The sequence below is a fragment of the Candida tropicalis genome, assembly GCF_000006335.3.
Source record: "Candida tropicalis MYA-3404 genomic scaffold supercont3.1, whole genome shotgun sequence".
Lineage (NCBI taxonomy): Eukaryota > Fungi > Ascomycota > Pichiomycetes > Serinales > Debaryomycetaceae > Candida > Candida tropicalis.
Genome location: NW_003020038.1, coordinates 122525 through 136446, shown reverse-complemented (window position 1 = coordinate 136446; position 13922 = coordinate 122525). Strand labels below are relative to the sequence as shown.

The 13922-nt window shown below is 32.6% G+C and overlaps 6 protein-coding genes and 4 non-coding genes across 10 annotated transcripts; 3 read left to right on the top strand and 7 right to left on the bottom strand. All coding sequences in view use genetic code 12, as the record gives it.

The window, feature by feature from the left end:
- Window positions 1–108: 108 nt before the first annotated feature.
- CTRG_00060 (tRNA adenylyltransferase) lies at window positions 109–1764 on the bottom strand (the record flags this gene model as incomplete). Its single annotated transcript, XM_002545233.1, has 1 exon — window positions 109–1764. The coding sequence occupies one exon, from the start codon at window positions 1762–1764 to the stop codon at window positions 109–111; it is 1656 nt and encodes a 551-aa protein (XP_002545279.1).
- A 298-nt stretch (window positions 1765–2062) lies between these two features.
- On the bottom strand, window positions 2063–2133 carry CTRG_06328. Its single transcript has one exon. It is a non-coding gene; the product is annotated as a tRNA-Gly (tRNA).
- Window positions 2134–2143: 10 nt separating this feature from the next.
- Window positions 2144–2214, bottom strand: CTRG_06327. The gene has a single exon. It is a non-coding gene; the product is annotated as a tRNA-Gly (tRNA).
- A 523-nt stretch (window positions 2215–2737) lies between these two features.
- Window positions 2738–3505, bottom strand: CTRG_00059 (uncharacterized protein; the record flags this gene model as incomplete). Its single annotated transcript, XM_002545232.1, has 1 exon — window positions 2738–3505. The coding sequence occupies one exon, from the start codon at window positions 3503–3505 to the stop codon at window positions 2738–2740; it is 768 nt and encodes a 255-aa protein (XP_002545278.1).
- CTRG_00058 (uncharacterized protein) lies at window positions 3445–3819 on the bottom strand (the record flags this gene model as incomplete). The annotated part of the gene is made up of 1 exon (XM_002545231.1): window positions 3445–3819. The coding sequence occupies one exon, from the start codon at window positions 3817–3819 to the stop codon at window positions 3445–3447; it is 375 nt and encodes a 124-aa protein (XP_002545277.1).
- A 2923-nt stretch (window positions 3820–6742) lies between these two features.
- Window positions 6743–6813, top strand: CTRG_06367. Its single transcript has one exon. It is a non-coding gene; the product is annotated as a tRNA-Gly (tRNA).
- A 10-nt stretch (window positions 6814–6823) lies between these two features.
- On the top strand, window positions 6824–6894 carry CTRG_06368. Its single transcript has one exon. It is a non-coding gene; the product is annotated as a tRNA-Gly (tRNA).
- Window positions 6895–7844: 950 nt separating this feature from the next.
- On the bottom strand, window positions 7845–9425 carry CTRG_00057 (bifunctional triglyceride lipase/lysophosphatidylethanolamine acyltransferase; the record flags this gene model as incomplete). The annotated part of the gene is made up of 1 exon (XM_002545230.1): window positions 7845–9425. The coding sequence occupies one exon, from the start codon at window positions 9423–9425 to the stop codon at window positions 7845–7847; it is 1581 nt and encodes a 526-aa protein (XP_002545276.1).
- Window positions 9426–11087: 1662 nt separating this feature from the next.
- Window positions 11088–12257, top strand: PTC8 (Ptc8p; the record flags this gene model as incomplete). Its single annotated transcript, XM_002545229.1, has 1 exon — window positions 11088–12257. The coding sequence occupies one exon, from the start codon at window positions 11088–11090 to the stop codon at window positions 12255–12257; it is 1170 nt and encodes a 389-aa protein (XP_002545275.1).
- Window positions 12258–12488: 231 nt separating this feature from the next.
- Window positions 12489–13592, bottom strand: CTRG_00055 (vWA domain-containing protein; the record flags this gene model as incomplete). The annotated part of the gene is made up of 1 exon (XM_002545228.1): window positions 12489–13592. The coding sequence occupies one exon, from the start codon at window positions 13590–13592 to the stop codon at window positions 12489–12491; it is 1104 nt and encodes a 367-aa protein (XP_002545274.1).
- Window positions 13593–13922: the final 330 nt, after the last annotated feature.

Below are 13922 nucleotides of genomic sequence, written 5' to 3'. Positions count from 1 at the left end.
GAACGAACAACAAAATTCCGGTGCGATATAGGCCCGTATCAACTACACGTGATGAATACTACTACCTCTTTGTAAAGATATATATTTGTATGTATTTACAACGTCTTTCTACTTAGTATACTTTGGAATAATAGATTTAACAAATTCTAAGCATTGGTCCAGTGATAAGTCAGGATTGTCCAATTGCCAAATTAAAATTTCTTCGGTAGTAGGCCTTAACCAGGGTCCTGGTTTCATACCCAAGGTCTTGGACAAGGTCGTTCCGTCAATTAATGGCTTCATCATATCCACGTGCTTCAAATCCCAAAGCTCTATTTGTTTAAACAAACTTTCATAATTGCTAACAACTCGGCTAATAGCACTGTTTATCTTACTGTCATTAACAATTTCTTCACTTTGTTCCGGAAATGGAACAGGTAATTCAGAAGGCAAATGAATATCCATAGCCACCTTAGCAACACATTCCAAAAGTGCATTGGCAAGTAAGTTCAATGGAGCATAACCTGGGAACTTTCTCAAATATAAACCAAGATCAGATCGTTTAACCAGTTTTGGATCCTCGAATAATTTTGCAATTTGACTAACATTATAGTTGATCGCAGTAACCTTTGCAATATCACTCTTCTTAGAAGTAAGTCCTAAGCGGAGATATTGGTTGAAAATGTCTTTGTTTGGTTTGAGTGATTTAACTTGAACGTATGGGTGCAAGATTATTGTCAACCAGAAAATGTTCTTAAATTCATCACTTGATATTAGTGTTCCCAATTCGTGCTTCATTTTGGTAGTAGAATTTAAGATGATATGTTTAAAGTTAGGGTAAATAATACTAGCAATTTCCATATGTGGCGCAAGCTGAGTTCTTGCCTTTTGCAATGTTTCTATATCAAATTCTTTCTCCAACTCCGGAACATAAAAGATACTACCAGCGAGATCAACATAATTGATCAATTGCAACCCATAACCCGGGTTCTTACTGGTTAAAATCTTTCTCAATTCAATTTCAACTCTCTCTTTGCTAATTTTGTTTTGCAATGCAACCTTGTTACGATCATCTTTCATCGCCTTCAATGTCTCTGGCTCGATGACAAAGTTGAATCTGCTAGCAAACCTTATCAATCGAATAATTCTTAAAGGATCGTCCAAAAAAGTCTGGATTGGAGGTAAAGGGGTTCTTAAAATTCCATGTTCCAAATCATCTAAACCTCTTTTAGTAAAATCTTCAATAACACTCTTGTTCAAATTGTAAAATAATGCATTTAAAGTGGCATCTCGACGAACAGCATCTTCTTCTGGAGTTCCAAACTCGATGGTAGGCACTCTACTTTCAAGAGTATACTCTTCTGATCTCAAATTAACAAAATCTATATCAATACCAAATAACTTCGTGGTACAAGTTTCTAAATGTTTGGATTTTTCAGGATTCATTTTAATTGTATGAACATGATTTGTTGATAACTCAGGTTCATATTTCTTCAAATATTCATGCAATCCATTAACAAACTGTTCTCCAGTAAGGTGATTCACTGCAATATCAATATCATGACTATCATTACCCAATAATTTATCTCTTACCCAACCACCAGTAATTCTTAATTCTAGTGGATCTTTATTCAATTTGTTATAGTAGTCACAGTACCCAACTAACACGTTTCGAATATTTTCTTCTGGTGGTGTTAAAGTAATAGTCTCGTTTACTGGTCGTTTCATTGTGTTTCTTAAATTATGAATAAATCTAATTGATTGAGAAAATCTACCACCAAGCATGCATTGAAAACTGGAAATGAAAAAAAATAAAAACTAGAGTATAGTAGTATTAAAAACTCAGATTATTTTCTCTTTTTCCCTGTCGTGATAAACCGTTCAAGTATTTGATGAGACACGGAGAAAGTTTAAAATAAAAAAAAAAAAGAAAAAGAAAAATAAAATTCATCTACTGAAAAAAAAAGTACGAACGATCAATGATCACAACACGATGTGGAAAATCATTAAGAAAATACCAATGGTAATTCTCTCAGGGTTACTTACACATCAACCAATAAAAGTTCATCAAGAAACCAAAAAATGAAACGTACGGGAATCGAACCCGTGTCCTCAGCTTGGAAGGCTGATGTTCTACCACTATACCAACGTTCCGAAGAACAACTGCAAGAACCGGGAATCGAACCCGGGGCCCAACGATGGCAACGTTGGATTTTACCACTAAACCATTCTTGCAACTCAGCCAATCTGGCTGCTTGTTGGAAGTTCTGCTCGCACAGGGGCTCTGCCAATGATTGGCCCAAAAATAAAGTATACAAAGATTGATAGAATTCAATTGTCTGGGTGTATTTTGAAAAAGCACTAGCCAGATCTGAGGAACTTCCAATTAATAGAAAAAACTAACTTAAAGCAATTTAAAAAACCATTTCATCTATTTTTCTAGATGATAGTAGAAGCCGAATCGCCTTGAGACACATTGAAAACACTAACCAAACAATGAATGAATAATAGACTCAACAATAATAGTTGTTCATTCAAGAAATAAAAACTACATTGGTTGTATTATATCATGAACCCGGATCTTTCACTAATATAAATTGATATATATTCTCAAACAAATATAAAATATTATAAACTAGTAGCTAATGCTCTGCAACATAGAGAACATTAACATAAATCAAACACAAAATAATAAACAAACTCAAAACAACCAACAGTTACATTATTCCTCTTTAAATAGTAAATAAACAATGTTGTATCAACCCAGTTCACACTCACCATCAACGCCGCCAAATTGGTTCGCGTATGTTTCTCCTAAAAGAATCGTATTTTGGCCAATTGCATCCCCTGACCCTAATGGCATACAAATCTTACTGACAGCATAATCATCTCTGGAATTGTAGTAATCGATTTGCTGTTTGATTGAATTTTGTTGGCTGGTAATATTCTCATCATCCAAGTTGGTCCAGTACTGTCTTAACAAATTTTCGTTGAATCCATCCCAATCATAAGTAACCCAATAAATATCAGATCTTGGAGTATTGGAAGAGTCGCTTTCATTACTTGCAAACAACCGAGCTACCTGATGCATTGACCCATAATTTGTAAGTATCAGCTTTCCGGACCATCTGGTATTTGACACATAATGTAAAACTACAGCGAAATGGTCCTGGGGTTCATCACCATATTCAGTTGTGTTCCATGCACTAACAACCTTTGCTAAACCAAATTCACCTGTACCTGTTACTAAATGAACCCCCAACATATTATAGTGATAAGCTTCAAAATCAATGCTACTCAGAGTATTTCTTTGATATAATTCATTTGTTAAATCAATAGATTTTAAAAAACCTGTTTTCCCATTGTCTGATTTCTCGTATCTTTTAGTCAGGTCAGATCCGCTTGACCACTGCCAGCCAGAATTTGAGTTCTGAACAGCTATTTCTGCAGATTTGAAAAGTAAAGCTACTCCTGCAGCCAAAACACAGGCAGAACCACCTTCAGCAAGTAAGCCAGTTGTGGCCATTGCACCAAGTACTTCAGTAGAGTAGAGCAGAACATACCACTTAAATATGTTGCACCAGTAGCAACACCGGTAATGATACTCAAACCAAAACTGAGTGCAATTTGACTCCAATCAACCCTTTTATTTATTCTACTAAAAGATTGAAATCCGGTCCCCTTTGTGAATCTCTTGTCCATTCTTGGGCTAATGTTTATTTGATTGTAATTGAAGTCAATCAAAGTTTTTATGATGATAACTAGCACCAGAAAGCAAAACGCAAAAGCAAACGCAATTTTGTAGTAGGTACTTTTTGACGTAGATTGATTCTTCTTCATGTTACCAAATATCGTCAGCTCTTCGAATATAGTCTGTATCCAATAATAATTAACTTGTAGAGGAAGTTACTATAATACTTTTCAAATCTGTATTATCAATAACTGATTTGAAGTATAAGAACTTTTGCAAAAATCAAGGGGGAGTAATTATCTATTTATATTCAACTTCAGAGTATTAAGCAAGTAAAGAAACAAGTTATGAAGTAAATAGTAACTACTATATAGAATATAGAATCTTATATTAATGGGGTTAATTAGTACCATTGGCTCAAAAGGCGTGGCAATTGGTGTGTTTGACAAGTGAAATCGGTATTTACCTTATTTAAAAATATTCAAGTATTATTGGTCAATTATTTTTAGTCTAAAAACTAGATAACTTTAATATTTGAAGTCTAATGTTCAACAAAATTATTATTACTATTGTTATATAATTTCCACTGAATTCGAAAAAAAAAAGAATTAACATGTACACATATTCACGTATTCGGTAGTTGGTAGCTGGTAGACAAGCATCTGCCAATATTTTGATAATTAACAGATAGACCAAAAAGTGAAATAAAAAAAAACCGATGGCCAAGAAATATGAAGTAGCTATATGAGACTTCGATTCACTATATTTGACATAAAGCTAACATCCATGGAACACGCGAAAAGGATGAATAGCCTAAAGGATAAGCAACCTAAACAATGGGCATCTAAACAATAAGAAAATAAACAACTTGTGAAACAAAAAAAATGATGATATCACTTCACTTTAATTTTACTATACCCCTTATACCTTAAGAGTTATTCATACTCGACACATGGTGAATCTAGTTGCTGAAAGGATTGGATTGTCATTGGATAGTTTTAATTATTGGTTATTTTCCAATTAACCCCTATTTTATTAAAGTAAGACTAGTCAAATAGTTTTGGCCACATATTTTTAGAAATAATGAAAAGTTGATTACTCTTTTTGCAAAGGTGCTAACTGGGATGTCTTATTGCAGCCAAGCTTGTTCTGAACAAGAAAAGGAATAAAACATATAGCAGCAGCCATATTTGCGCGGGAACTTTAACAGATTCCTGATTTTAAGCGTTTGTCATACCAACAGTGTAAACGTGTGCCATTAAGACAAAAATGTTTGAACTGCCGGTTACAATACGTAGCACAATTAATATATAAAATTGATAGCCAATCAAGGTTAATTATATTGAACGGCATCACCCGATGTCAATCGAAAGCTCTCGGAATGTGTAAAGAGACGATTTATCTAGTTTATAGGCAATGAATCTATATAGGAGTTAATATTTAGTCATAAAGTCATATAGGTCTTTTATATATTGTTAGATATCCACCAAACTGGTTCAGTGAAGCTTTATGCCCAAGAAGCCTTCAGAATTTGCAGATTTGGTGTCGTGTATTCCACGTAATGCAGTTATTTGCCGGGTCCAATATTATCTAATTAATCAATTTATTGAAATTATATGATTTCGAGTTCTACTAATCTGTAATTTATTATGTACAATTATGGAACTTCTGATCTAGACTATATCAAAACCGATATATAATTTTTGCATAAAACATAACAACATTCGTTTGTTTTATATATAAAGATTCTCATCTCCTGTAACGGTTGAATAATATTAATCACTGACAACCCAACATACTTCGGCAATTCAATCCTTCAATATAGCACATCAGCCAAGACAGCAGGATTAAAATAATATCAAATTTTCCGTTATCAGATATCTATTGTCGTTTAGTCACATCAGAGATCCTCTCGACCATTGAAAAGATATACATTACATCTGAACAACCTTTGTTTGATAAACTATTACCAATGAATTATTTAAAATACTTCAAATTCATAACTAACCTCACAGCGATAATCTATCTACCCAATAAAAAAACTTTGACATTATTTTTGCGTTTTGTAATCGGTCTCTTTTGGCTGGTTAATTTGTGGACGATTGTAATATAACTCAATCAAAGTTTTCATGATCATAACTATCAACAGAAAGCAAAACGCAGAAGCAAAAGCAATTTTGTACTGAGTACTTTTAGACATAGATTGACTCTCCTTCATGTTTATGAATTGAATAAAGACAAGAAACAAAATGGCAATTAACTCTCAAAATAGAAGTGTTGTTATTATTTTCTGTTTAGACTCGAAAGTAGATCTAAGTCAATTAAAAATTTAAGATTTGAGGAGCTGAATTGGTCTTTTTATAATCGAATAAGGAGCATTGGGGCTTAGCTGTTTGTCAAATGGCAGAAGTATTACTGTGCAAGAATGGTGCAAATTATAGACTTTTTTCAGTGAGAAGCGATCACGTGCAAATGTTTATAAAAGTTAAAATTTACTGCATTAAAGAACCGCATCAATATAAAATTATATTAGTATTCCATAGGGACATAGCAGAAGGATTTTGTAGTGTATTCAAAAGTTAAAAAATTTATCAATTAAATGAAAAAATAAAAAATTCCGATATGAAATGGGGGTTTAGTATAATTTTTATTCAAATTCTTTACGAAATAATGCAATATACACAGAAGTCTATTTTAAATACAAATTATGAAATAATAGCCTTTGATGGTTTTTACACAATCTTAGATTGAATATAAGAGATCATAGCTGATCTAAATGAATTTCTCCTTCAAATGTTAGGCATGTAAGTTAAAATATATAATCGGGACACAAAATAGTAAAGACTTGTGTAAAACACCCAACTATCATAATGATTGACTTAAAAGAATAAAAACCATACATTATAGCCAATGTGGTGTTAAATCATGTGGATTAATTTAAAAAAATACAACAATGGCCCTGCTGGTATGTCGTTTAATAGGTATTGTCTGAGAATCAAAGCAACAAATTGAACTTATTCACAAAAACTCAAATATTTTCGAACTCCAACAAGCAGCCAGATTGGCTGAGTTGCAAGAATGGTTTAGTGGTAAAATCCAACGTTGCCATCGTTGGGCCCCGGGTTCGATTCCCGGTTCTTGCAGTTGTTCTTCGGAACGTTGGTATAGTGGTAGAACATCAGCCTTCCAAGCTGAGGACACGGGTTCGATTCCCGTACGTTTCATTTTTTGGTTATATTCTATAATTATAGCCATCGGAATTATTCAAATCTTTTTTTTTTTTTGAATAATTTTTTTTTTTAAATTCTACAGATTTGTAGAGATTCACATAAGAACTCAACAACAATACCGTATTGGATCTAACCCGTTACAGAACAATGTCAAATTCAAGTCAAGATTTAATCTTTTTCAAAGATAATTCATTAATATCAAATGATATTCTTAATTCATCATATTCTTATTTATCAACCATTACATATCATCCATCTACCACCCCAACATGGTTAATTAATAGTCTTATCGAAACATCATTAATCGGTAGTGCCAGTTTAGTTAATACTGATTTGAAAAGAGTTCAAAATAGAAGTAAAGTCAGTGTGATTTCATTTGTTCATAATAAGGAGCAATATATTCAAAATTGTAAGAAAAACATTGATTTGGAACATAATGATAAAAATTTCAAATTTATTGATTATTTCACAGGATTATTTACTGAATTGATTAAAACTCCAGAAAATCCAATTAAAGATATTTCAAATATGTTTGATATTGAAATTGATCAAGATGGGGTTGTATTTTTAGAAAATCCTGAAATTTTATTATATGGAACAAATATAACTAGTGATGAGTTATTATTCAATATTATCAAATTGAATAAAAAATGTAAACAATTATTTGTAATCTCTTCAAAAGAAGAACATGTGATTAAAGATGAATCATTATTATCTACAGATCCAAGTTTCAAGGCTAGTGATTTCTTGATTAAATTATTTCATCGTTCCCAATTGAATATTTCCTTACAACCATTAAACACTGGTAGAGCAAAAGATATAACTGGAAGTTTAACAATTTCAAAGGGTACAATTCCTTATTATAATTTACCAAACTTGAAGATAAATGAAAGGGAATATGTTTATTACTTAACAAAGGACTTTCAAATAAAACTATATTATCGTTAATTTCTTTTTCTATGTATGTTGTATAAATCATCTAATGCAAATTCAATTGCACATCTAGTCCATAATAATGGGAATAATGGCCAAACTGATCTTTCTCCAACTAACACCCAATAAGGTATATTTTCAAAAGTCTTATGTACATCAAATACTCTACCAAAATCCTGCATCAAATATCTCAATTCAGGAACTATCGTGACTTCTCTAATTGAACTTAATGATTGCAATGTTGATGGTTTTTCATCAATGAAAAAACGTTTCATGAGATCAGGCAACATTCCAAACTTATTCAATACCATTAATCTATGTTGAATTTCTAAACCTATAATCGTCTTTATTCTCTTCATCAAGTTATAGCTGGTGTCCTTGGCGTATTTTTCAATATCTTTTTTACTGATTTCTCCTCCTGAGGATGTTCTAACTTTTTTTGTTGTATCATACTTAATCTTTCCGTATGAATGATAGTGTTTCAAATCATTGCTTATTAAAGGTGCTAAATATGGCCTGGCTAAACTGATGACAAAGTGATTAACATTAAATAATTCTGTCAATTTTGTGTATGGTGACTGTTGTTGTTGTAAAAACATGGTTACCTTTTCACCCTCATGATTAGTTGTTGTACTTCCTTTGGTTTTAGATTTGAAGTATTGTTGGTGATACGTAACATCCTGAGGTTTAAGGAATTTTACTTCGATATCAGGGTTTTGCAAGACAATTTCATTATTGAAATCTTTAACATAAAGGGCAACATCATCTGACAAAACACCAGTCCCAATAGATGCGTAAATCGCTGTCCAAATGATAATATTCGGAGTGGTTATATAGTTGAGCAAAGAAGGAACACATTGATTAGTTGGGTGAACAACAATATTCAAAATCTTTTCTGTTTTCATATATGCTTCTTCAAAAGTTAAATCACCAATGGTATCACGTACAAACTTAAGAAACAAAAGAATATCTTGTGAATAACCCTTTTTGACAACATTTTCAACAACATTTCCGTATCTCTCATCAATTTCATGGTTTAACAAATCAATGTTTTTCATCAAGTCACCAATATTTGCCAATATAGGAATCAACTCTTTATCAGTTAAAGTACAGACTAATGAAGCCACAGCAGCTCCAACTGCACTACCACCAATTAATCGAGGTAATAAGCCCTTGAAATATAATGCTTTTACAACACCCAAATGACACAACCCAAATAAAGAACCACCTTGCAATAACAAAGCAGTACGTCCAAACGATTGTCGAGCATCATGAAAAAAATCCAACTTCAATTGTTTACTATTCATGATAAATTGATCGTTGTCATTATTCAAGGCTTCACTAAGGTAATCCAAACAGTTCAATACTTCATTCAAGTATTCCTCTATTTTAAATTTCGTACCCATATAACTCTTCAAGTATAGCCTCTTTTGGGCTATACCTCCAAAATTCCGAATGAGTCCACTTCGTAATAATGACATTATCAACTGACTGTCTTCATTTTGTCTTGCCTGTTTTAGTAGTTTCAATCTTTCATCAATCAACACATAATCGTAGTTTTTAGAAATGAAGTTTTGCCTCCACAAATCCATATTTGTTAGTTTATCGATTTCTGAAGTAACCTGTTTCCATTCATTATAATTGTTCACAGTAGATAATTGCTTGACATATTCTTTCAAAGGATCCTTTCTATTGTAAAACTGGTACAACTGTTTTACCCAGAAGAAACAAATATCCAATATAAAATCTATCAACGCCCAAATATAACTTGGTGTGTTGTTTATGACGTATGCGACTACTGGAAGTATGGTCTGTGTAATTATCCTTTTTTATCATCCTGTAGCCTCTCTACTATTGCCTTATGGGGAGTTGAACTTGATGTGAGTGATAAACATATTTAAAGTGGAGCACCTCATTTTTTGTTTTTTGTCCAACGGTCAATAATCTTCACATGATAAACGAAAGAGAGAGAGAAAAAAAACGAGCTACACAATAACACAAAGTTGAATCACCCACAAAAATGATGGATATGTCTGCAGAAGAAGAAGAAGACTACAAAGATCCTGGCAGCAAAACGAGGCAGCATCACTTTATTGTGTATTTTACTCAGTAAATTATACTGGGTAAAAGTGCAATCAATATCAAATTAAAGATCTTCAAATTTCTTGAACTATAGTCAAGATCACTTCGTATTGCTGCAAACAATCAAACCAAGGACTTGCCTGGTCACAAACACAGTTAGTTAATATAGTATTATTATCATAAAACTATACCAAATCTCGGTACGTCCAACAAGAGATCACTTTCACTATAAATAATCTACAAGTGGCCCTTGAACAATGTTGATCAACTAACCGGTTACTTAGGGTTGGAGTTAATTTGTAATTAAAAAAAACCGTTGCCTTTTGGGAAATTTCGGGTACAACCACCTGTAGCCTTCAGAGTTATTTTCAATATTAATGGGTCACGAGATGACTATACTTCTACAACTACTATTGCTTTTTCTTTTCTGTTTTTTTTTTTTTTTTTTGCAATCTGAACCCTGGATTTTGTGATTCTGCAAAAAATTTTTTTTTCGAGTTTCATGCCATCGGGAAAAGCAGGGATTGTTTCTTTCAAAGTAAGGAGGAACCAGGAAAAGCATACTCTACTCCTAAACAAATATTAAACAATGAATTGTTCTTCATCGAAGGAATAGATAAAGAAATTATAATTGTTGGATAATATATTATCTACATATATGACATTGTCACAATGTAATTATATTCAATGACAAACAGAAGATGCCATCAGATGTCATGTGATCATAAAACAAATTACTATATACACTTAACCGCTAGTAATACAACAACTAAAAAGAAATGTAACGTCAAAGAATAGTCCGGTGAAATATTCCTATTTAGGGAATTTAAGTGGGTAAAACGGAGGCTCAAAACTCCGAAATTGGTTTTTCTTTCTTTTTTTTTTTTTTTGAACTCACCAGGCATCGCGTGAAGTGTGTATGGGCATATATGCAGTACAATACCAAATATTGTTATTAGTTGGTTTGTTATAATGTAAAATCCGAAATCATCAAGGAAGAGGGGAATAAGGAAATACAAAAAAAAAAAGAAAAAATTCTATCCAATCATCATCCCATTCAACTTTCCTTCAAGTGATCTTTTTTTTTGCTTCTAAAGTTTTGTATTTTAAATACTTCTTCTTTGCTTGTATTACTTTGCTCCTCATTATCATCATCATCATCACCACTTATCATGTCACTTACAATACGGAGTACACTACTAAAACAGTCACGCGCCATCAGTTGCACAGTACTTCCCATCATACAACAAAGAACCTATGCATCTTCTATATTCAAGGGGGCAAGAAACTACTTTTTGGGATTAGGAAGAAGTCCGCGAAGTGAAGAAGAATATGGGGATAATCCTGTTGATGAACTGATTCCTTTTGTCAAATATCCATTGTTTACTCATGAACAACTCAAGAAAATAGCTACCGATAAATTCAAACTAGAAGTCGGACATGCTTCCTTTGGTTATCATTCAGATTCAATAGTCCCCTCAATCAATTCATTGAGTGATTTAACTGATCCTACTCAGTTGAATAGTTTGCTTCCACGAAGAAGACCAAAAGGATCACCTAGCGATACTTTAAGTATTAAAGCTGGAGATGATACTATGCTTGTTTCTCCTAGTGTCATTGCTGTTGCCGATGGTGTAAGTGGTTGGGAAGAAAATGGAAAGGATGCATCAAGTGGAGTTTGGTCAAGATCAATGGTGGAAACTTTCAGTAGATTATTGACAGAGTACAAAATCAAAATATTTCCTCGTCATTTACAAAGACGTGACATTGAAGAAATTTTAGATGATTCTTATTTGCATACTTCACATTTAATGGATTTACAGAAATTGACTGGGTCATCGACATTGGTACTTGGTATGTTGAATGGTGATTTATTGTCCATGGTTAGTATTGGAGATTCGAAAGTTTACATTATTAGAGATGGTGAACTTATCGAAACAAACCACGAACAAATGATTTCTGAAATGTGTCCTGAACAAATTGGTACTCATACTTTAGATCACTTACCTTCAGATATTGCCTGGATCCAATCATTCAAATTGCAGGAGAATGATTACATAGTCATGTGCTCTGATGGTATATCTGATAACTTGTATGAATGGGAAATTATCAATTACTTGAAGGAATGGGTTGGTGTGAAGAAATTCAACGTAAAGAATATTGCTAGTAAATTGTTGGTTAAGGCTAAAGAGGTTGCTTTTGATGATTATGCTTACACACCTTATAATGAAAAAGTAAATGCCTTGAAAGAACCTCATCAACACAGTCAAGGTGGTAAAGTTGACGATATGTCGATAATCGTTGCTAAAGTTGTTTTAAATAATAAGAGTTCAAAAGAATAGATAAGGTTTTCTATGTATAGATTTATAAGGGTTTTTTAATTTTCGTTTTTAGGGTTTTAGTTTTTATTTTAATTTTTTTTTGTTGGAGGATATAAAGAGCTATAAATAAAATGGGTTTACTTTAATAAGTTTTTGCTACTAGTATATAATAATAATAATAATAATAATAATAATATTAATAATAATAATAATAATTCTTTATATATATATTTATTTTTATTTCAACTCTATTTACAATGATGACACTTCAGAGAAATATTGTCTTAAAATCAAAGCAAGCATTTCAGGTAACTCATTAATATCCTTAACAACAACGTAAAACTCAAATGGGAATGAATCCAAATATTTGTCAACCTTCAAATTCAATGCACCAGTATTTACATCAGGAACATAGCTTACTTGTTGCATATCCATAATTGATTCTTTACTATTAATACCATCAATGACAACAAAAACCATCATAATCTTTTCTTCTCTAGCTTTTCTAACCATTCTTAAAATAGTTTCATGATCTTCACAAACACCGTCCGATAAAATAATTTGTAACTGCCATAAATCAGATTGACTACTAGATCTAGCATCTTCAAATATTTGCAATGATTGGTTACATAATTGTTTCATATCTGTCTTTGTTTGTTGGAAGTCAAACCATTGGAATATTCTAGCCCCCGTCTCTTGAGAATTAAATGCTTTATCAAATGGATGAACAACCTTGACATCTTCACCAAATCTGACAATGGACAATCCTCCACTTTCTAACTGACTCAATGCTTTTGAAACCAATGCAATACTATGGAACGCTAATTCAGTTGACTTACTTTCACTCATGGATTTAGAATCATCAACAGCAATCATAATTTGATATTGTCTCTTTGATGGTTTGGTTCTTCTTAACCAAATCTTGTCTTTTTTGAAATCAGATGCAATATAAGGAATAATTCTCTTCATATTCAATCTTTTACCAGTCTTGTAATCACCTCTCAATTTAGTAGCCAAAGTAGGTTCCAAAATAAGACGCAATTGTTCACATAAACCAGATGCCAATTCTTGAGTTGCTAATTCACTATTCTTCCACAAGTCACGTGCTTCTTCCAAGGTCATTGGAGGTGCGGTTTCATTTTCATCAAGGTCTGTGTTTCCAATTTCTTCCATCTTAATATCATCATCATCTTCATCTTCTTCAATTTCTCTATTCATCATCATATCATCGTCCATATCTGAAATCTTTCTTTCACCAATGAAAGCACTCTTTGATTTTCCTTCAAAATCTGCATCAGGATTCTCTTCATTGACATCTGCAACTTCTTCGTCATCATCATCAGCAGCATCTTTCATTTCTTCGTCTTCTGGTTTCTCTTCTTGCTTGATTTCCTCTTGTAAGTCAGAAGACTCTTCTTGTTCTTCATCATCGTCAATGGCTTTATCTTCATCAATAGATTGAACTTGATCTTTGTCTGCAGCACCCAATGCTTGAGTATCAAAATCAGCATTTTCACCATCAACGTGTTGGAATTCATCTGGCCTTTCTTTAGCAGATTCGTCAACCTTTTCATCTTCTTCAGCCTGTTTAGATTCCAAGATTTCTTGTCTTCTACGATGGAATTCCTTCAATGAATCACCCAATTGTTTCAACGATTCATTTGCCTTCTCACGTGCATCATCTGA